The sequence below is a fragment of the Mycteria americana genome, chromosome 3 (assembly GCF_035582795.1).
Source record: "Mycteria americana isolate JAX WOST 10 ecotype Jacksonville Zoo and Gardens chromosome 3, USCA_MyAme_1.0, whole genome shotgun sequence".
Classification (NCBI taxonomy): domain Eukaryota; kingdom Metazoa; phylum Chordata; class Aves; order Ciconiiformes; family Ciconiidae; genus Mycteria; species Mycteria americana.
Window position 1 is genome coordinate 105,343,181 of NC_134367.1, and position 24,653 is coordinate 105,367,833.

The 24,653-nt window shown below is 38.3% G+C and overlaps 1 protein-coding gene across 1 annotated transcript in view; it reads right to left on the minus strand.

Moving 5' to 3' along the window:
- The window catches only part of USH2A (usherin), a 396,442-nt gene that overhangs the window by 89,260 nt on the left and 282,529 nt on the right, over positions 1 to 24,653 (minus strand). The window contains exons 43-48 of the mRNA XM_075496427.1: positions 23,889 to 24,052; positions 21,562 to 21,771; positions 20,008 to 20,210; positions 18,079 to 18,191; positions 11,127 to 11,325; positions 2,822 to 2,990 (exon numbers count right to left, since the gene is read on the minus strand). Of these exons, the coding sequence (XP_075352542.1) occupies positions 2,822 to 2,990; positions 11,127 to 11,325; positions 18,079 to 18,191; positions 20,008 to 20,210; positions 21,562 to 21,771; positions 23,889 to 24,052 (1,058 nt within the window). The remainder of the gene's footprint in view (positions 1 to 2,821; positions 2,991 to 11,126; positions 11,326 to 18,078; positions 18,192 to 20,007; positions 20,211 to 21,561; positions 21,772 to 23,888; positions 24,053 to 24,653) is intronic.

Here is a 24,653-nt window from a genome sequence, read left to right on the forward strand (position 1 = left end):
TTGTAATAATAATTAAAGAAACATGCATTCATGAATTCAGGGCCAAGACTCTGTAAGATATCAAAATGCAAGCATGACAAAGACAAACTGAGAAGAGCAACAAAAATAATTTCTGTAAATATGATAATTATACAGCTGAAAACTTTTAAGTAGAGGCAGCTACATAGTAAAGAGAGTTCGTTCTTGCTACATTTAACAGAACTGTCAGCCTACTTATACTCAGCAAAAAATTTCCTGGTCTCCTCCAAAATAATTCCAAACTTGTTTTGAAGAACTAATTCACATTGCTTGAAGAGTTTTTTCTGTGTCTCTCAGGACTTCCTCTTCCAAATAACTTAAGGATTAAACTCACTTTAAAAATTAAATACCACCATCACAATCAGTGGGCTTGGCTGCTGCTTAAGCAAAAGCATCAGCTTTTGCAGGAAAAGGCCTTAGGATAAGACTGCCAATGAGACTGACACTATAATGGTGGGCTGGGCTGGGATAAACCGCGTGCTATGAACGGAGTAGGTACTGCTATAAAGGACGCAAAAGCTATGGTAAATGGCAATAATTTTCATTCACTAGTGCCTGCACTTGATCTGATCCAGTGTTCTAAAAGTTACATTTTTGCATTATCTTTCTGTTGCAATGTTTTCTGTGACTCAAATATCATTTGGAAGGAGTAGGTGTTTCGTTCTGTTATTGAAGATGGGTAAATAGAGGTGATTAAACTATTTGGATTGCTTATTGTTAATAAAAGAAATGTGTTTTGATTTTTAAAGCTCATTTGTCTCATTGAAAGTAATATCTCAAGTCCTTTTCTTCTGAAAGGTTGGGAGTTACAGACAGAGCGCCCTAAACCCAGTGCCGCTTTTGTCTGAAATAAACATGTATGAGACTGTAGCAAATGAGGGAGAACACTGATTTCCTTCCCCCCGACATTCCTTGCCAAAGAGGTGCCTGGGCGGTAGCAGCATTATTGTTCTGCTCTGCTTGAAGAATCTCTCCTTCCCTCTTAGTTCTGGGATGGATGTTTGCACTCCTTTGTGCACTACTGTTTCAGAAACTGAGATTCCTGCCTTCCTAATTTGTAATCTTCATGCCTTCAGCCCAGTGTGCTTCAGTACATCTAGAGCTATCAAGCTGGCCAAACAACATCTGGGAAATATGTATGCTTAGAGAGTTTCCTGTATAAATAACTTTATCAAATAAAGGCAATAATAAACAAAAAAAGATGAGAACAAATTTTTAGACTATAATAGATATAATCTGTTTAGATACTTCATCATATTTTCCTGCATTCCTTGGAATCTAATTTAGCTGCTACACAGAGAAAGTATTAAAACACAGAATGTAGCTTACATCTATTGGAAATAAAACTCTTTTTTTTAAAGAACTATTAGACATAAGACACAAAGGATCAGTAACCTTCTCATTAACCTCTCAAAATGGGATCCATTCCAAGCTAGGCTTGAAAATGTTCTCTCTCTGAAAACTACCATGCAGTCTTACCAGTTAATTGTTATCCTTATCAAAGAATGACCCACATTAACATTTAGCTTGAGGTTATTAGCATATTTATAAAAATAAAAAAGAAAAAAGTGACCAATATTGTTCATGTTGCTGCCCTTTAGAGTACGGAAAAAGAGAATGCAGCAAGTATACTTAGGAAAAAAACTGTTTAAAATCATGTTCAAACATTCAGTGTTTCATGCTTGTGGACTGCTGAGTGAACAAGAACTACTTTCAGACATAAGACATTTTGTTTCACTGTGCTTTTCTTTCCTGATGTAAACAACATTAAGCTAGTTAACATAGACCACTGGATGGGGCCAGAGGTCACAGTTTAATCTCTCCATTTCCGTACCTTGAGATTAATGAGGCCAGCAAAATACTCTCCTCTGGTTCTCCCATGTGATAGCATTTTTCTGACGACATCATGGAAGGCATTCTAATATTGTGATATATGAATTACTTTTCAAAGGATCCGAACTTGGGATGTGCTGAATGTGTTGGCAAAAATTCAAGCATTTCTGAGCCTAGGGAATGCGTGCCAGCTCATGAGTAATGGAAGCGTTTTAGCTCCTGACCTGACAATTGCCTACGAAGAGATATATGCTCTGAACGCTGCCCCCTGAAAGGGCTCTCCTCCCCCTCTTCCTCCCCTCTCCCTGTCAAAAATGCACCAACAAACTGGGAAACCAAACTCGGGACAGTAGCACAGAGGCACAGTTTTGGCAAATTTCCCAAGCAGTTCTGAGAATAAGGGTACGATCGGCCTTAAGGAAAGGATACATTTCCATCAAAGATAATACATGTGGGATATGTACTTTGATCTGTAACATGGGCAGAAACAAAGAGCAGACAATGCAGAAACAAGTAGAAGTGGTGTAATCCGTACTATCAACCCCAAATGCTAACAATTGGTCCACAAAAGGAATGGCTAGGGAAAATCGCATGGGGTCAAGTCAAGCAGAGAACTAAACCGCACCACTAAATTGCCTGATGGTGTTCCTATTAAGCAGAACTGCCCTCCCCATTATGCGGCATTTACTGCAATTAAGTATAGTTTGGCATAAATTAGTTCTCTGGGAAATGACCCAATCATCAGGTTTCATCAATTAAGCCTTTCTTGTATAAACAGAGTGTACTGTGGTTAGAAGACAAAGCCGGTGCAATTTTCTTTGCTTATCCCGCTGAACACGAGTCTCAAAGACATCTAGAAATCTTGATAAATCCCACAGTTATTGCTATGTTTTCATTCTCCTTGGTTTACCAGATATATCAACTTTGTTGGTTCGTTTCTTTCAAACACTGGAAAGGAGTTGTCTCTTACCTACTAATACCCTAGTGTAATAACCACCACAGCACTGATGTTTGGGTTGCACAGCATGTATCTGACCACCACAGCAAACCCCTGGTGAATTAAGAATAAATGGAATGTACTTGTCCTCGCAGCATTGGAAGCCAGGTTTATTGTCGTGCAGAATCCCATTACAACACACCTAGAAGTAGTTAAAAAAAAAAAAAAAAATCAGTGAGGCAATATCTGTTAAACAGAACGTAACTTGTTCTCTGGCAAAACGACATATATGAAAACGTGTCCAACACATCCTAGTGCGGACACTAATATGACTGCAGTCAAATAAAATGTAACTAACTTGGCTAAAATCCTGTGCCCTCCAGCGTTATCAGACTTCAATAAACTACTGTGTATCTGACAGAATGCTGCTATTTTGTGGCCTTCAACCATACTGCACCTTAATAAAATAGTCCATTAATATGAATCATCTTCATATGCCTTGCAGGCTGTTTGAGTCTCTCAATGTGGAGTAGATTGCAATACGTAGATATAATCTACCATCACCTTATCCTTTGCTTTTCTCCCCAATTCTTATTTATTTATTTATTTATTCATTTATGATGAAGCATGTCATCTGAAACACTTACAACTAAAAAACAGTATTTCCCAATATGAGCTCTTGGGTTTTCTTTCACATAAAAATAAGTGGAATTTTCTTCTTATAGCACATGATCACTTATTTATGACCACGGTTCTTCAGACAATGTGATCTCAAGAGAATAGTATTTATATAAGGATTTTTTTTTTCCAAATAAAATTTACATGGAAATGAATTTTGAAAAGGCCTTTTAACTGTGGACTTCTTTCTAGGTGCTGCCGAGAAAATTATACGCTTGAACAATCAAATAATTATTTGTACGCTTACTCCTGTGTCGATGGAGTGGCACACTGTATACACAGCAAATCACATAGAACAGTCAGTAGAATCGTCGTAAAAATTGTAAACTCAGAACCTACAGCCAGTGCAACTTGTATTAGCCAGAAGGATGCCTCTTACAGCTAGGCAGAAAATGCAGTTGCCAGGACAGCACAGATGTTAGAGCAGAGTTGCTCCTTTGTTTTCTTTTGACATGGAGCATTTCTGACTTTAACCACATTCTAAATCAGGTTATCTTAGCAGCAAAGAAAGCAAGCGTTCCTCTGGAAGGAGCTTTTGTTTACCTAGGTACTTTAATTACTAGCTGACAAAAAACTTTAAAAAAATGTATATTGCTAGGCTCAGGACATCTAATTTGTATACATTTATAATGTTAACACAAATATATACTTACAGAAGAAAACATTATTACTTTTCTTAAGTTATAAACAAATTCCTTCTGACTTCAGAAAGATGATGCTTTGTTTTGTTCACTTTTGAATGGCCTTTACTCAGTCACCCTTGGGACTATTAGGTTAGGTTCTGAAGTTACAATTTACAATACATAAACAATATGTAACCCAAAATTAAGACGAGGTAGGGCAGAAGGTGTTCTTGTTTCCTCATTATGTTTTGAGGTTTTATAACCTTATATGCATTGAATTGTTGCACAGTTTTCTGCTTTTCCAGCACACTTTCTCATTCAGCATCTGTTTTAGACTACCAGCATAGCTGAATTTTGTCATTTTCTGTTCAGGAGTTTTGAGTCTCTCTAGGTCCTATTATATTATTTTGCTGTCCACCTTGTCACTGGTAATATAATCCAATCTATGAATTTAATTAACCTACTGTTCTTTCTTCCAGATCATTAGTTAAGATGTCAAATAAAACTCTGCTTTACACCTCTTCTCTGCTTCCTATCTTTTGGATATTTTTTTCCTACTGGCACGCACGCCAGGCTGAGTTCTTCTTCATTTACAATTGGCTCCAAAGCAACCGAGAAGATTACCTGGCCTCTCTGTATTTCCAAGTAATTTAAAAGCGCTCTTTAAAAATACCAAATCAAGTGCTATCATGCCACTGTCCTCAGAAGAGATCACACGTGGCAACAATTCTTGACACTTGTAAAAAACAGCCTCTGTCCCGTCTTTTTTACTGCATCCTGCGCTTGAGACACCAGAGCCAGTAAATGCTGTATCTGCCTGCCTGAAAGGAGGCCAAATACGTGTTCCTCGCACATTCTTGGTCCTGATTTGTGTGCCCCTTGGGACCGTGTCTTCCCCTGTGATCTGCCTAGCCTAATTTCTCCTGTTCTTTTCATGGATTTCGTTTGTCGTCCCTGTACCGTTTCCTTCTTTTCAGTGATGCCCACCACCCAAATTTCACCTGAACACCGTCTTTCCATCTTTCAGATAAAGAAACTTACACATCTTTGGTGTTATCCAGGCTCAAATGCTTGAGCAGCCATTTTACTTTCCAAGCGATGCTTCCAGTTTTAAGAAACGTCCCTTCTCTTGTGAATCCTCAGTAGAGAGAGCTGCTCTGTGTGTTTCACAGACACTGGGAGGGCCGTTTTAGTACTAACTCTAAAGCATTCTGGTTGGAACATTATTTGTAAGATTGCATTATTCCTGGTGTCCCTTCTTTTCCTCCTGAATTCCCTCAAAAAATCCCCAGCTGAACACGCAGGTATGTTACAATAGTTTCAACAGCTACTTTTCCCTGTTAAAAATTATTTAAGATCCTCAGTATTTCTCAACACCCCATAGACAGCTTCCAAAAAGGGGTCTAGTCAGCTCTAAAACACATTCAGACTCTCATCTGGCATTACCCATTGATATAGTTGGTGCCATTATTATGTAGCTCCATAACATCCTCTGCAGTCAGCTGTAAATTGTTAAATAACACTTTTTTGGCAGCCCTCTAAAGATAGTTAGTTTCTATTTGCATTGATATTCAGCCCAAGGATTCTGCATTATCAATCCATAAAATAAAATGCATTCAAGTAATGCTAAAATTATGTCATAGACAAAGAAGAGAAGCAGATGGATTGAAAGTTATAGTGGCAAAAGGTTATTATTATCTCATCCTCTTAGATCTAAAAGTGACAGTCCCAACTGGATGGTGTGACTATGTACATGAAAGTAGAAGCCTCGCAGCGATCAGATACAGTGACACCAACATTTTAGGCAGGTCGGAGATCTCACCCTCGCACAGAGGGTTGGATGCTTGAGATCTGCTTGCTAGCCAGGAGATCTTTACTATCCGTGGAGACGACACAAGACGTTCATCCTTAGCTGCCATGGGAGCCCTTAAAAATATCGGCAGACTGAGTTACTCACAAATCAGTCCTGTAGCTATCCTCCCATCCAAGCCCACGGAGGGACTGTGACCCAGGAGCAGAGGGACGGGGAAGGGCTGGGCACAAAGGAAGGCTTATTACGATACCTGGGGAAGGGCCAGTCAGCCACGACACTAGCACAGAGTAACTGGATATCAAATCTGGCAGGCAGGATTACACAATATTTTAACAATTTTTAAAAATACTCCAAACTTATCTATGCAACTCTCTTTTAATTAAAATTGTGTCATCCCTGATCCCTCTGCTTGCTGAAGACTTTGCTGAAGGATATTATCTGGCCTTATGGACACATGCCAGTTGAGCTAGGACTGATTTACTCAAATAAACAGATGTGCTAGGCAGCCATGTTTATCCTTCTTGTCAAGCGCTTGCTGCCAGAGCCACTTTGTGAAATAGCAATTCACAAAACACTCTAAGGAATTCCTATTAGCTACAGGAGTTCATTAAAAATTTCTGCCTGTGGAGCAAACACCGGAGTAATGATTGACCCATCATGTTCTCATGTGAGAGGGAATATTTTAAATTAGCAAGGCTCATTCTTTTTTACTTAAATTATCTCTGAATCTATATAGACACCCTTTTTTGCTAAGTATACTCACCCATTTCTTTTCTCAAACTGCTGTTCTCTTTTGGTAATTGGTACAGCCTTAGATCTAAAATCCATGAGCAGAAATTATTGTTATTCTGTTACAAATCACTATATATTATCTAACTAAAACGAGTTTCATTTCCTGTCTTTCAGGTGTGTTACGACACACACTATACATGAAGTGTTACCTTTCTAAAGGTTCTCTAAGCCTGAAAGAACTTGAAAAGAATTTGCACGGTATTGCTAGCATTAATAGTAAATTTTACGTAAGTATTGATGGAATATCCTTCACCAGTGTCGAGATGTGTTCGTTTTCACTCCTGAAAATCGTGCTTTTGAGGCTAGCTATCAAGCCACTGTTTTGCTCCTCCTGTCCTTAAAGAGAAGAGTCCTCCTGGTGTTTTTGACAAATGGCACATGTTAATTACAATGAGTAAAGGGGTAAGCCTGTACTTGCTAGTAATGTCAGAGTTATATTTGATTAGTTCATTAACTGCAGATTTATACAGCTTGTTGCTACTGAAAATAAAAAGTGCTGAAGCTGTATTAGCACCTTCAGTCAGGACCCTTTTAACCGTTGATGTTCATACTCATGATCCATTGTGTACAGAAATTATTAGCCTTTATGCCACTATTTTAATTACTTTTTTACCGTACCTGGCTCATTATTTTCAGTGTTCACCTCAGGATGCCAGTAACAACAGAAGGACAGTTTGGCAGCTACATAGATAATACAGGAGTGCCTTCCCCATCAGTGCTGAGATTATGCTCCCTGATGGGTGAAGCTAGGGCACATTCCCTTGTTAATTGAAGTACATCTCTGCAGATCTCGTGATATGTGCTCTGCAAGCTGGTATCTGGTTTGAGATTTCAAATACGGATAGAGTTATGGATCACACCTTACTGAAAACAGCTAGGAAAATACTGTCAATTTTGACAGCTTGGAAACACCCAAGCAGCACAGGTCTGTTACTGTAAAAGGTACACAGGACATAGGGACCCTCCTGGCAGCTGACAAAATTCATCGTGAGAGTGTATTCTCAGCTTTTCTGCAAAACTACACACAAAAAGCCTTTCTAAATTCTTTCTGCACTCACGAATTATAGATCCGTCCAAGTCTGACCACAAACACCAGGGTAAGGATACCGGGCACAGCACTGTGTTAGCTTTAGTTAAAATAACAAAGATTTCTAACACTGAAGCAGAAAACCGGATAACAGCTGGAAACAAGAAGCAGGGATCTGATGCAAAGATTATTTAGGATCGCAGGAATCTTTTTTGGCCTTCATTAGGTTTAATATCAGGCCTACATGAGCCCATGAATGTGCATGTACACATGTCCCTTGTAGTGAAAAGGTCATTTGCTCTTTTAGAGATTCCCAAGACAGCTCTGAGCAAGTAGGTTTATTTACACAGCACAGTGCTATGCGGAGACACTAACCTCAATCCCAAACGCAGCACACATACACCAGTGCAACCCTGCAGCCGGGCTATTTAGCACTGCCTTTCTGTTTATTATAACTGCGCTGCCTTTCTATTATAACTGTGCTACTTAGCTGGACCCAGCTCGGCCAATGTTAGCTGAAGAGCCTCTGCATCCCGCTCTGCTTTGCAGTGGAAACACACCCTTGTATTCCTACTACTGAAACACTTTGGTTTCTATGGATGGAGGGGATTATCTCTCTTACGTAGATAAGAAACAACAAATCCCTCTTCTTCTGCAGTGTCTTACAATAGCAAGGTGATAATGCCAAATGTCACCCATAAATCCATGAGGAAATATTAAGAAATAGCCTAAGACAGATCTCCAAATTGTTTTTGTATAGAAGGCCTACTTTTCCTCTCACTTTACGTTCCTGAATTCAAGGAAATTGGAAGAGTAGAATTGGACCCATTGTGTCTTGTGTACAAGGCGCAATAAATGACCAGAGCAAAAGTGAGAACTCCCCGACCGGTTTGTCTACTGGACCTACGTATATACAATCTGCCTGCTTTTGCTGACCAGCCTGTCATCAAATGAACAAAAAGCTTCTTTATTATTCTGGATCTGAACATTACTTAAGCTGCTCAGCACTAACTCTCAGTGGCATCTCTTTGCATTTGGCTGTACAATTAATGTATGGCAATTAGCAGCTGGCACTGTGATAAGAGGCTTTCTTTTCAGAACAAGTGTATGCTGGTCAGTGTTGCTTTGCTTTACTTCTGTCCAGTAGACTGTCGAATCTAAGGACCACATATACTAGCATAAATGCTTCAGCATTATAGCTGGCATAGACTGACAGCGAATTATGTAAAAGTGTGAGAGAAGGCTGCCACATAAGGTCTTACGCTGTCCCTGTCGCGGCCTCTAGTTTAAGAGGAACACGGATGTGCCAAGAGCTCTGTAGGTACCTCTTACAGACGTTTTGGATGGCTAGTGCGGATACACATAACAAGGGAAAGCATTGGGAAGGCAACTTTAATCAATTCACCCACAAAAATTACTTCCACGTCATTTTATGTATGAGTGCTTCAGTTTCCTGTGGACCTTCCAGTCGTTTATTATATATCCGTTACTTAACCACATAGCACCCACTCCTAATCACAGTCTCTGAAATACAGAGAAACCATTATAACAAAATAATGCAAAATTAATTAGAAAAAATTAGAAAGTCAGGAAGCTATAAAAATAAATGGACACTCTCCAGGCTCAAAGTTACCATAAACGCACGAAGGCTGAAAAAATAAAAACGGGGAAGAAAACTTCTACAATTAATATAATACGTATTTAACTCATACATATGCCAAGATCTATTAAAAATTCTACCATGCCAAAAACCTAAAATAAGTAAATTTACCTTTTAGAACAAAGGACTGCCCATAGCTCACTTGCAAGATTTCAGAAATACATATGTTTAGTATAGTGTTACTTTTAAGGGAACTCAAAAGCTAAAGCTGTGTTGGCTGGAATAATTTATATTTTGATTTGAACCCCTCAGCTCACTTCCTTAATTACTGTCTTGTCTGACATGGAATCTTGTGAATACATATTGTTTGCTTTAGTCACGGAACATGTGATGATGCCTTTGACAAATAGGGACACTATTCCATCACATTAAATCTTACTTTCAAATTAAGAGTTTTCTACCTCATTTGTCAATAAAAACCATTACAGACTCCCGCTACGCTATTGATCCTACTCCTAAACAGGAACTCATATGAAGATTAACCTGAAAATAGCCGTAATTTAAAAATACATCTGACAAATCACAATGGATCTGATTCAGAGCTGCTCATCATTGTCATGTAACAGCCACCCTCTTGTAGCTGAATCTAAACAGATTTTCTGTACTGGAGAATCTGGTTATTAAGCATTTAGCCAAGGAAGAATTGGGCGGGGGGGGGGGGGGAAGTCATGTTAATAACCACTATTTGTCATGCAGGGTTTGAGGAATGATTCCTCACACAGAGAGAAGCTTTATAGTTTTACTAGTATTTTTGAAACTCTGCATACACCTAGAAAATTTCCTACGGACTTTAAGTGGTCCAATGCGATCCCTTTATGCCAAAGGAGTAATATGAACTACCATCATGTGCTCCACACATACCCGAATACTTGAGCTGACAAAAAATCTCCTCTAGTGGTTTACAGTGTGTGATTATGGCACGCAGCTGAGAAAAACTGATTCTTCCAAGTGGGATGCAAAAATACATAGAGATCTATATACATATATACCCACCATGTAATTTGGCACAATGGGATTGGATCAGGGGATTCAAGAAGTTGGTACTGAGATTACTCGCACTTCCATTACGCGTGGCTTGTGAGATTTACTTTGGATCAGATACAGCCTGATTCCTTGGGGTGAACGTCTGCACTATGCACGTGGAGCAAAGCTTTCTGAAGGGAAGAAACTTCAGATGCACGCTTGTGAAGTGAGGGTGGTCCACAGACTGGTTGGGAGCCTAAAGTCCCCATCCAGAGCTGGAGCATATTTGAAGGGTTTTTGAAACACAGGTTCTGGCTGCGCTTCCTGTGCAAGGGATTTAATTTGCACGTATTAAAACCACTTCTACCCTGAACCAGCATGTAGTAAATGAAAACAATCTGGGGATTCACTCCAGAACTGTGCTGTTGCTCCAAAGCTAAGTGTTAATGCAAGACACATTTATAAATGCTAACCAATTCATTTCTTCTGAAAGGAGAAATAGAGTCAACAATCACAGCCTTAAGACAACAGAATCACCTGTCATCAGCTGACTCACATACACTGCTGGACATTTTTGCACAGCTATCCCTGTGCTGAGCTCAAACATCCATATTTGATTTTTAAAAGTATCAAGACACGTATCAGAGCCTTGATTTTAAAATATCAAAAGAAGCAGAACCTTCCACTTCCCTTCCTCTGATAACTCAAGAGGTTTGGTTTACACACTTATTCCTAAAAGTATAATTTTTCATTACATCACTAACTTAAGAATATACATGTACCTTCAACTCTGGATGATAACACACTTCTCCACAGATATTTTCTTGTTTTTTACATTCTAATGAGATGCACATTCTATTACTTCTGCTGCTCCTTGGAGCCTTTGATGGGGTACACCTCTGCCATGCTTTACGTAAGAGTTCATATCCCAGGATAATGCCATTTGGCTGTCCTGGTGATGCCCAGTTGATTTGAAGAGATCTACAATAAGCAGAAAATTAACATATGTTACATTATTGAAAGCATTTATGCTTCTATGGATACTTACATTAAAGGATTAGCATATAGTAGTTCCATTTTATACTAGTTCACATGGAGTGAAAGATTTTGAAGTGTCCAAAATGTTCCTCTGGATGGTGAATTTCACAGCTGCTTTCATGACCGAAAGGTGTAAAAGTTTGAAAAAAGTGTCAATACGTGCTAATACTGTGGGAAAATAAATCACACACGCAATCAAAATCCTTAAAGGTTGCTATTTAAACACCACCTCGTTCATACTTCTGGAAACTTATGTGTAATAAACTTTCTAGCATTTTACTCGTTTCATTGCAGTGGTAGGAGAAAGGATTCCGTATGCCTTCCTGGTGCTACAGCAAAGGTGTACATGAACTATTGTCAGGGCTGGCATGACCGTTCCGTTCTCAGATAGGAACCTGGTAGAGGACGGGCAGTTGGAGGGCAAAAGGCCACCCCCTGCCCTCTGAGCTGTCACCCGTGCAGCTTACTCACATTGTGCTCAGTCACCATTTAGAGCAGAGTTGTATTCATCTTGCCTTTTCTCTGCTTTCAGAAATGTCGTACAAAAAATGTACGTTGCTTTGAAACGTATTCTTCGCCACAGAATTAAAAGAAAGAACTCATCACAGCATTAGTAAGCACTAGTTCTCTTCCATGCTTAAATATTTTCATTGACATAAAATTAGAAGTAAAAAATGCAAGTGTTCATCACAAGACTCAAGACTTCCGACTTTGAGTGCAAAAGCATGACTGCAGCAGCTCGCAAAAGATTATCTGTAAAACAAAATCCTGTTGTTGATTTCAGGTTTGATATCAGACCATCATCAGCTTAAGGAAGAAAGTATCTTCAGGGAAAAATCATGTTAAACCATAGCATGCCTGTCACTACTGAAACTGTGCAGATATTGGCTCCAAAATCTCACTTAGTATTACAATTAAAAAAAAAAAAGTCAAAAGGCACATTTGAAACAGAAATTTGCTCTGTCTTTTATAATGTACACATATTACATTGGTATTTCAAATGAAAACTTCATTTCTTGCATAATCACTCTGGAATGTTGCATAAGATACAAATTTCTTGCACTATGACTCTCTTTGGGTAGAGAGAAGGAGATCCCAATGCTACATGTAGATCGATGGGAGGACTGACAATATTGCATAGTATATACTTAGGCTCCAAGTACCTCTTTTTAATCTCCATGTCCCAATTACACAGCCACTGACAGAATGCCAGTGACATCATAAATTAGCATTAATTTAAAGTGAAAATGTTACAGTGAAACAGCAGCTGCTGAGATAAACTTTGACATCTTAACAGAATAAAAATAACTGAATTATTATTGCGCTTCCTTGAGGTATAAACAGAGGAATCCATACAGCAATAAGCCTTTGGAGAACAGGAATTAATGTCACCTATGAAGGAATAACTTCATAGGTGACTTGTAGAGTCACCATTATCATTCCAAGGTCTTCATCTGAACGATAGATTTAATTCCATAATCCGTACATGGCTATTTTATATTCACTACATATTCCACTACATGCACATGAACACACACTCACGCACATACACACGTCTACATTTAAATAAAGCTACAGGACCTAACTTAAAAACATAAAAGCAGGAAAATATATTGTATAAACTTCAGAAAAAAAGATAAAAAGAAAAGGAAAAGAAGGTAGTACTTCAATCTTTATAAATGCCATTGTAACTCTCTCCTGGTCTTTGCACAGTATAGATCACAGGAGCAAAGAAAGCACTTGCAGTCATATTTTTGAATTATTTGCTTTTGGCAAGTTTCATTCAGACCCTCAAGGGTATATTTTCAAAGCATTGTGCCAGTTTTTGCAGCTCTGCAAGTCATATGTCTCTCTCAAATAATTTCAAATTAGGCCTAAGAATTGATGCAATGATTTGAACGTTTCGCCTTTTCTGCAGAGCTCAGCATGTATTTCTTTCTTTTAACAAGCAATCACTTTATTATTATTCAATTTATAGATACACATTCGGGGTGGACATAGCCTAGTATTGTGTAAAGCTGAAGCTGCACAAGAAAATTATGTGGCATAGGAGTTCACTGACCAGTGCCACCAAAAGGGTAAAACTCAGTATGACCTTCCAATAATGACTCACAGATAAGCAGACTCCTTCACAATTTTATGAATGTTTCAGTTATGTCTACACCTTCTGACGTTTGCCATCCATGGCAAATTGCGGTGGTTTTGAAAGCATCACAGCAAGAACAACGCATAGCTCAGTTTAAAAAAATCAGCAGGATTTTCACAGGACTGCAGAGGTTTTTTGACACCCCCCATCTGAACAAATACCCCAGGCTGAGCTGAGAACCTTCACTTTAGCATGCCTGGAGCTGTATCACGTACGGTGCATTTGACACAGCCGCAGAAACGTGGGGACGGAGCCTGCCCACCCTCTCCTTCTCTTCCTCCCCAGTTACTCCCTCTCAGGTAAACCGGAGTTGTGTCTATGCTGCTAAGTGCCCACAGCCCAAACTACAGAAGCAGACTTGCAAATTCTGGGCACAGATAGATGAACAACATCTGGCATATGGCACATAGTCCTTGTCTGCCCAGAGAAAACTTCAAGCATGTGCCATTTATGATAGTTCAAATGCTGGACGAGTCCCTTCTGTGACTGCTGTCAATGTGGCGAAAATACTGAAGTAGGGCTCACCTCCCAGAGAAAAGACAGCCTAACCGGGTTCACAGAAAAGACCTGCTTCAGACTGCAGGGTCCATGAGGCACTGCAGCACCTCCAGGAGATAAAGAACAATTTCAAACCGATCCACAAAAGTGTGTTTGCTTTTGGTGCAAGAGAGCAAATTAAAATCCTTTGGCTCAAGCACGTGAAGACAATTGATTCTGACATTTCCAGGTAGAAATATTAATTTTTTTTATATCCATTAAAAATATCAATATTTCAGGTTTGATATAACATCAGACACATTTTGGTAAACCAGACTTCGGAAAAGAAATTCTGCTTTTTGCCTGCTGCAAGTGTCACCAGCTTCGAGTATCCACGAGCCATGAAAAGAACTCCTTCAGATTTTTTTTCCTCAACTCAGTAGTAAAGGTTTAACCATCAAGATTAAGAATATAATAAGGCCTCACTTTTGAATCTTGAGAGCAAATGTTGTATTAGTCTCATCAAATACAAGGCTTAAATTTAAAAAATCACATCAAATCTAAGATTCAATGACTTGACTTTCAGGAGCTGGAATTAAAAAAAAGGCACAGAAAAATCACAAGATTCACCCGACATTCTTAAGATTGGGAACACTGCTGTTATTAATGACCAGTGGATGAAATACTTTCCTCATCAGAAGATCACACATACCGAGCAACTGCTTCAGCATTATTGCGCAGGAGTTAACCACCTGCTGTATGGTGGACTGCAGCGCTAACATAATTAGAGAGACAGTATGAGACAGTACAGAAAGCCTGATAAATAGCATTATGCTTCCGTTGTTGCTACAAACTTCTTCGTGAAATCTTTTTGTGCCTTGTTTTTCCCACGACTACAGTAGGGAGAGCGATCAGGTTTCCTCCATGGGAACTCCTTGGACACTTCAGGTAAAGTGCTATAAAACTAAGCATACTTGAGAAGCTTGACTCTGTATGTTGCCTGGACACACAGGTTGGACATGACTCCACAGCAGTCTTCCCCAGCATTTCATGTTTATTAACATAGTTATGGATCCCTTTCTTTGTTTGTACTTTCCACCCATTTTCCCAGTATGGAAAATCAGACTTACTGGTCTTTAGTTCCCCAGATCCCCTTGGAGAAATCTGTACTACATTGTCTCATCTTCCATTCCTCCAGTACCAAGACCAATTTAAAGGATATTTTACACAGCACAGTAGTTTGACACTTTCATATTTGAGCTCCTTTAGAGCTCCTGAGCAAATACCATCATCCCAACAATTTATTACTGTGTGTTTTATCCAATTGTTCTAAACTCTTTCTCACGGACATATTAATTCGAGATAGTTCCTCCAGCTCATTCACCCATGAACAGCATCTGATACAGAAATCTTCCCAGGCTCCATGATACTGGACAGCAAACCAAATAATTTGCCTAGTTTTCCTCCCACGGCTTTATCTTCTTTTAGCTTTCTATTATGCCCTGACCATGGTTTCTGGTTCCCGCAAGGTGCATAAAGGGCCCTCTCTTCCTTCATGAAGCTCTGAAGGATTTTCCCTAGTTTATGCCACATGGTGTTTTCAGAGCCATCAACCTTTTAATTAAGCACTGAACAGAATTTCTGGCAGGGTTCATCTGCATTGTGCCTCAGTTTTCTGAAAGGAACAAAGCTGCTACTAAGTATTGTTATTAGGGAAAAACTAAGCATGCTGTATTACACGGAACAAGAGAAAGAAGAAAAGTATTTTAAAGGGAAATGAGCTATTTTCCAACACACCATCGGAATTTAATCCACTACACAAACTTTAAGTCAGCATCCACATGCACACAGTACTCAGAGAACTTTCTAATCTGTGCAATAAAACACAATACTTCTCTATAGAGACAAACCCTGAGGTCCTAACTAAAAAAAAAAAATGATTTGTTTCTACCTAAAGATGGCCAATGCCAGCCCCCTCCAAAAAAAGCAAAACCCAGACGAGAAACATAACAAACCAGAACCTGACTTAGGACTTCAGGACTGGGTCCCACACTGTTTTCTATTTGAAGTTTGGCATTATAAAATAATCATTCCAGGACTGCGACCTTTTGTGCCAAGTTTCAGCCTGAAGCTGAGTTATTAACTGTAAAGGGTGGAAAAGTAAGGTATTTATAATGGCTCCAGTGGAATAACCTTCATTAGAACAGTGTGGATGGCGCTGCTATCAGAAAGACTTCTAAGAAGTTGGTGGGTGAAATTATAATTTATGTCATGCAGCACCTTGAGGCAAATTTTAAAACAATTATTTGTGAATGCTACAAAGACATTATCCTACAGCATTCTCATCAATAATACAGCCCCCCAAACTGATTCAGAAGAGGGAAAAATGCCATGATTCCAATTAAAGACAATAAACTGCACAGTCTGGTTTATATCCTCGGTATCCCATGAGCCTATACTCTAGAAATGCCTTTTTTCTCTGTCTGGTGACAGATATATATTAAAATGTCCTCTTGTCTACACAGACTGGTTTTTTTGCCCAACCTTTTTCTTTTATGGAGGATAAAAAAACAAAATTCATATTCAGCCCAGCACCTGCTGAAGCTGTCAGCTGTAGTGTTTGTCATATTTCAATCAAAGCTGAAGCCAGCCAGTCATTTTTATACGGCACAATCCCTACATACTCGAGGACCAGAATTAATGAATTAGCTATTGATTAAATTCCACTCTAGCAAATCCACCGTGGCAAATAAATGAACTACCCGGGGCACGTGTAGGCCACGGCCAGACATGTCCGGGCAATCGATCAGTAGTTAGTATTCTTTTGGGATATAAGAACAGCTGATGATAATATGACATGTAGGAAAAGGCAGTGTAGAAACAGAGTCTGTTTCTGGCTGAGCAGATTATAAAGTAGGAAGGCATTTTTGATCCTTTTGCATTCATGTGTTATGACATATTTAGTCTATATATAATAGCAGAAACATGCATAAGTGTTTGCAGTACAGACAATACAGACAAAGGCATACATAAGTTAAAGCCAAGGGCAAAAGATGAGATCCTGAATTGAGTTCTGATCATCAAACAAGCTTTGACTATATCTGTATGTGTGACAGAAAAATCGCAAGCTTAATTTCACCCTTATACAGAGACAAATGCTGAATTCAAGCAAAATGTAGACATGAGAAACAGCAAACCAAAGTCCTTAAGAGACTGGAGAAGCAAATCCATTCTGTTGGCCATTTCTGAAGGCTCAGATGTTAGATTTTTGTTATTTAAAAAAAGATTTTTTTTTTCTTTCTGTAAAAGAAACAGTGCTAATGAGCATGCATACTCCACCAGAAGTGTAACAAAATCGCATGAACAGTAACATACACACAGGAGAATTACACCAATTACACCAACAATAACTGTTTTATTGTTGGTGTAATTCTGAAAACTGCGTTAGCGAGCTTAGTTTTAGTCTGTCTTTGGAAGATATTAACTCCCAAAGAATCACTGCATCTGTTATTATTTGGCTGCTTCTAAGGACTGCAAATCTGATGCTCCCTTTACAATTAAGAAGTTTGCCCATGCCTGTGGATGTAGTGTATAGGCAGATTGCAAACAGTGGTTCAAGGAGACATAGATATGCATGCCTTTTAAGATAGCTTACTAATTCTTACTGTTGTGATAGGTGACTTTTTTTTACCCACAATTATTCTAAGTTTCCATTATCAGCATCGCATTGCTCCCTGAGCATTAATCTTCCTCTTCTTAACTGACAGCAAAATGTGATAATTTTCATTCCTCTGCACTTCTTCTCTTAACTACTTCCACTTACGCTTTATTTATTATCACGGCACAGTGATACCCAAATGGGTATGTACAATCAACCACGAGTGAGATTTCTTCAATTGCTCTTTTGGCCAAAAACTCCAAGACCAAAAATAACAACCATGAAAAATGTTTTCAAAGTGTATATTGAATTCTTTTATGCACCTGATTCAACTGAGAGAAGACAACCTTACATTCTGGTCCCCATTCCAGCCACAAATCGCTTTGATATATGAAAGCCACCTATAGCATAGTACCTTGAGCCAATTATGTGAATAATGGGTGCTGACAGCTGCTTTGGCTCATCTTCCACAGTTGTAATCTGGGTCCCGTTGCTTCTCGCACAGGCATACACGGTGCAGCCTTCAATCTGATGAAGAAGAACATGAGTTTCACATACTCAGCTGCAGAAATTATTCAGCTCTGCTACTTGTTTAGACTTCTCTCTTCACCCAAGACGTTATTCTTTTCTATTTCACAGATTCCACACAGCCAGGAAAATACCACAGCTTTGAGATAAGTATATCTACCAGAGCTATTCTGCGCTGTATCACATATTCCCACACCGTTTTCAAAAAAAGGGTACGTGCATCCCTCTGGCACTAATTGCTGTTTCTGTTAAATTATCACCAACAGGGTTGCAGTGAATTTGTTTTACTGTATAGATATGTAGAATCTGGTACACAACACTAAAAAAAAAGTACTTTGATTTGCGGCCTTGAGTAAGTTTTCTACGCCTACTGTGTATTCTGACACAAAAACAAGGATAACTTTTCCTTAATATTTTCTATTCCTTCATGTCTATTCTGGAAAATTACAAATGAAAAATGCAAATAGGAATCATACACTTTGTTATGAAAAATGCCACAGAAATAAAAAAGTACTCCTTCAATTCTTGGGATTAAACTAAGCAGAGGCAAAGTGAACTAGCTAGTGAAGGATGGTAACATTGTTCCTGTATTGTCAACAGAGAAGTTACTCAAAATAAAAGAGCACAAAAAATGAAAGATAATGCAGTAAGATTACCAGTGAGATGCACATGCATCCAAGATAATATTGTTTCCAGAATAAGAAGAAAAAGAATCAAAAGAAAAAAAAATTAAACCCAGCTTATTTTGGTTTTACCTATCACACTGATGTAAATATAAGTCCAGTATAAAGACTAGGAAAGCAGAAGAGAAGAATAATTAACATCTCAAGCAACAGAAGGTGGCCATGGTAAATTAATATAGAGGGTCTATAAGTGAGGCAGTACACTGAATTTGCATTGTTATTGAGAAAAGACAAATGTGTTTCCAAGCGGCATTCAGAAAGTCGTATGTGTATTCATGGATGGAGGTTTGCTGTTTCAGAGGGGCTGCAACATGGAAATCTGTTACAGTATGCCTGTCTGTGATGTTTATTTATGGCATGTAGTAACTGGATGCAAATTTTCAGAACAAAGTATACATGATACTACTAAGTCCTTCTCATATATAATGCAAACCAAACCTGAACGAAGTAGACAGGTATAGTTACAATTAAGTGTCAAACTGCATTTCTTGAATATATTAATACAACTTAAGGAGAGAAAGTAATTATTTGTTCTTTTCCTTTTATTCTGCACACAGTATTTTGCCTTTCACTAGATATATGAATAGAGAGGCAAAGATACAGATAGAGAAAGGGAGAGGCAAAGAAAAAATATTGTACTTATTAACAGCATAAAAAGTACTACTATGATTTCAGAGATCAGCTCTGCTTCCTCCTCAGAAGGATAAGGAGAAAAAAAATTATAAAAGGATGACAAATGCAATATCATTATTTCTCTGTGCTGATATATTATGCATGCCTGATGTTTCTAAAACAATTGCAATTTCCTTTTAATGAGTAGGAGTAGAATCTTTGCCTCTTTGTAATATATGTTGAGGCTTTGCTAATGTTGTAGCACAGAAGCATTTAGGGGAAAGTAAATGGAGTTTTGATGGTTTGAAAAAAGATAATGGAAATTTGTATTATGAAAAGTGTACACAGACCCAAAATATGCTGAAAATAAATTTATGCCTTGTATGTATATACACACAAACATCCGTGCAAATATATGTCCATGTATGTAAAGAAATTCATGAAACAATATTCCGCTTGGAAATGCACATATTTGATGTAAAATTAAAGTATATGACACACCCCAGAAAAGATGTTCTAACCTGTATATCATATACAGTGAATGGAGACAAATCTGCTAAAAGAAAGGACCCTGGCTCGTTCATTCCAGTCTTGTACTGCTTATTATTTACATAGATAGAGTACTCTGTGACAACACCATTTGGGTTTGAAGGCGATGTCCAGATGACACGTACAGCTGTACTGTTGATGATGACAACCTCTGGAGGGAACATGCCCTCAGGCTCTAGAAATAAAGGAAGAAACTGAATAAACTCCAGCTGTCTCTGCAAAAGCACTTGTTTAACCAAATGCAGATTAGTATTTAGGTTTAGCAAAGGGTTCACTGCTTATCTGCTTTCCTCTGATGAAGTTATCACAGTCTGTAGTCTTCTGTAAATTGGCTTATTATACTCTCAGTTAGAAACCATGAGAGCTAATGGTAAAATGCTTTATACCAGCAGCATAGTGTCAATCATCAGTAGTATGTGGCCAGTGAGATACGATGATAAATTATTCACCCATCTGCACTGCCAACATACAAACATTATTTTTATGTCTCCCCAATCCTAATCCTTCCAAAAAAAAGAGAAAAACAGAGCATTTTGCTTTTAAAGCAAAACCTGAGACCAAAATACTTTGTCTGGTGGAACGTGACGTTATCAGCCTCGTAGCTGAAGCACTATGAAGCAATATGCAATATTGTCATTATGTAAATGGTTTTGAATGTTGATTACTATAGGTAATGATGAAGTCTAACACTTATTTTAAAAAAAAACCACAACACCTTCTTAGCGTTAAATTACATAATTATCTAAGCATGTCAGAAATAACCATGCAAAGACCTACTTTTATCATAAGAACCCATCTTTACCAGTTGAAAAATTGTCCTTGCGATCGATTCTATTTTATAAACAAAAGGTGCTGACCTTTGGCATCAGAAAGGAAATGGAATCCTCACTTAAAGTGCTTTGCTAATGACCTGGAACACTTGCTTCTGAGGTAATGATATTATAATGTTTATAATGAGACTTTATAAAGCAAAAAGATTAGAAAGACCATTCTAAACACATTTCAGATTCACAATTATTTTTTTATTTTCTTCCTCCCCCCCCCGGCCCCTCCCCCTGCACTTGCCCACTGGCATAGAAATGACTCATAAAGAATTTTCTCTGAGGCTGAACTTACACCTAGAGTTTCTGGTGACTCGGGAAAGGTCCTGTGTATGACTGTCAGGTCAAAAGCGTATCGCTTCACAGAGCAAATCTTTTAAAAAACCCATTAATTGTTTCTAAATTCCACCATTTATTGATATGAACTCAGTTCCAAACTTCGTGCACACAGATAGGAGTATGCAGGAGAAGATGAGAACAAACTGGGTTAATATCTGCTATTAGAGCTTTTGCTTCTGTCTCAGTGGGACCGTTTATTGATCTACCACATGATGACAACCAGCACTTAAGCATTTTAGCGTTTTAGCCCTTTTTCCTTTTATACCGGAAATTTTATAATGGAAGGATGACTGATCTCAACCCTAACAAAAATCAATCAATTTCATTCTCAGATTTTAAGCCACGCCACATTCGCTGCTAACCAACCTCCATCTGAGGTAGTCACATGCACAACTTCACTGTTGATGCTGTGGGCTCCGTTAAAAACTTGAAAAAATATCTGATACTCTGTGTTGGGCTGCAAATCACCTATGACTATAGAGTTTACATCAGCCTGGATCCTCAGAGATCTTCTATCATCAGTAGAATTCAAGAAGAGGGTGTAATATGCAACATCTCCTTGCAAATCTTGTAGTGCTAAGAAAAGAAAGGAAAAACATTGGGAGATCAACGGGGAAATATTCAGTCAGCAAGTTTTTTATCAACAACATTTATGGTGAAGAGAAAAACAAATTTTATGCAGACCCCCTTACTTAAAAAAAGCAAAGATTCCATCAAGTGCCTTCAATTTCACCCTTATAAGTAGAGACGCAGACTGCTCTTCCAAACTTGTCAAAATCATTAACAGTTCATCATCCTATCTAATACTGGAGAAAGCTTTCTTTCTCTAGACATCCCCATGATGACAATGGAATCTGTGAAGTAAACAAATTAATAGGCGAAACCCACTGCTAGCAGTGGCGCGCAGACCTTGCAGCTTGCCACTGCGAAAGGACGGCTTTCGCCCAGATAGAAGGAAGAGAGCAAATCAGATTGCTCTACGGCACTAGTTTAAGATGGAAACCTCTAAGATTTTTTTTTTCCTTTTTGCTCCTTCCCTTCAAAAACCACATCCCTACCCCACCCCAAAAGCACTGAATTCCTGTGTTAGTCCTCTAGCCGTGAATAAGGGGCAAGTGCCTATGTCTTAAATTACACGTACATTCAACTTGACACAGATGAACTTTTGGCCATAGTGAAAATCTACGTGTTATTATTTTAGAACAAGCGTGATAGCATCATCTACATGTAAAGCTGTGATACACTCAGAAGCATTATATTTACAGGGGAAAAAACCAACTCCTCACATTTCTTCCTAAAATGTGTTTTGCCCAGCACTAGTTTCCCCAGTGAAAGGAAGAAAAAGACCAGTGCCATTTTCTGGCTGCAGAGGGAAGGACATTCATTGGTCTGAGCTAGTAGATAAAAAAGGATGCCAGGCAAGCCTTGCTTCTCCATTGCACTAACTCAGATAGAGTCTGTCACCTTACCTGTCCTTTGTCAAACAGTTTAAGTTCAGATCTGATCAAATGCAACTGCATTTCCAGTAGGCACCAAGATGAAAAGAATAATTATGACAAAAACTTTAAGCACCGATACATATTGCTTTAGATAACACACTGTACCACTGAACAGGACTCAGCTGTCTGGGAAATAGCATCGATAAAAGCCAAAACCATATTTGCACATTTAATAGTGCACAGTTTTGTCATAGAAATTCTTAGTCAAGAGTGAGCTGTTATTTTTATTTTAAGTGGTACAGATACAAGTCCTGAATCCTCAGAATTCAGAAACCTTCAGTAGGTTTTCCAGAAAAAGAAAACTAGCAAGGCAACTTCGATTAAGGACTCCCAAGTTCCCAAAGAAAACAAGAAAATCATTTTAAAACTAATATTATGAAAAAATGAAACATGGGTATAGAAAATAGTTAATATGCTCATTGCAACATAAGAAGTAATAAAACATGATAAGGTTTTCAAATAACGAATGGCCCTGTCTTGGTGTTTAACCTTTGCATTCACAAACATATATGAAGAAAATTTCTAAGGTATGAAAGAAAATAAAACCAGATTGCATTACCTACATCTAGAAGGTCAGGGGTTTAGATTACTAAGGTAATGAAACTTCAGTGAGCTGCTTCAGATCTATTACATTTGTCAGTTTTTATAAGCATGCTTACTTCAGGCATGCAATTATAAAATAAAGAGACTACATTTGTTGCAATTCAGCACCCAGTCCTTATAAAATCATTTGCATGTAAGTCATGAAGAAATTCCCCACTGCTGTATTAGCAAAGCAACTAGAGAAATTGGCTAAATTCACTTTAAGGAGGAGAGCAAAACGAGAGAGAAAGGGGATCCTCGCATCCTGAAGGAATGTATATGTAAATTTTCATACAAAGAGATGAAATATACCCCAAAGACAACAGGATTCTGTGTACTACTACTTTGTAGATTTCTCATGAGTTTGCATTAACTATTTCTTCCCTTTCATTATTCTCATTCTGCAGAAATAGCATCTAATAAACACAAACATGAGTGAGAAATAGCAAAATGTGCACTTTTTTTTCCTTATTTCTTTCCTCTCCTTCCAAGGACGCTTAGGTATCTTATAAATCAAGACAAGGACTGTGTTTCCTATGAGGGCACGGCAGACCAACGTAAGTGATGGCAGGTTAACATCTAGTTACTGGAATAAATACTAAGCACACTTACTTGGTTTTGACCATTCCACTTCTACAGCAGTATGATTAACAGCGTGTGCAGTGAGGATACTTCCTTTCTCTGGTAATCCCGCTAATGTAGTGGCTATCACTTCTTCACTTGATGTATATCCTACCTCGTTGTGCACTATGAGCTTGTACTCGTATGTTGTGTACCTAAGACATTTTAAAAATAATTAAATGGAACGAAAAATGCAGACGTAGAAAACATTTGCTGTAAACCCTCTGCCCGTGCCAAAGTTGTGCTGTTTCTTCCCTCCCTCTCCAACAAGTGCAGCTGCATGGTTTGCACCAATGAAGACTCTGTAAGAGGGGTCTGTTTTTTGGAAATAATTCAGCACCATTAACATGGTAACAAAAATAAAACACATTATTTCACTTCTTCATAGTTGTAGCTTCTGAGGTGTTGAGAGATTATAGCTCAATTCAATATGTAATTACAGCAGTGGCAACCTGCCAAAATTTGGATCAGAATTTAATCAAATGAGGCTTTTTTCCTCTTTTGGGAAACCCATTGATTTTAACTTGCAGAGTCTCATTTGTAAAAGTGATTCACCACACAGCCAGGACTCTCCCACTACAGAAACATCAAAAAAAGTGCCTAGGAATGCAAACTCATTTAATAAAGTAATTTTCTCAGAACTCTCTATATTCAACTTGCACATTTTTATTAAATACCTCATGTGTATTTAGTAAACCAAGTGACTCACTCCATAATTTCTTCTCTATATCAAATGGCATACTAATGTATTTTAAG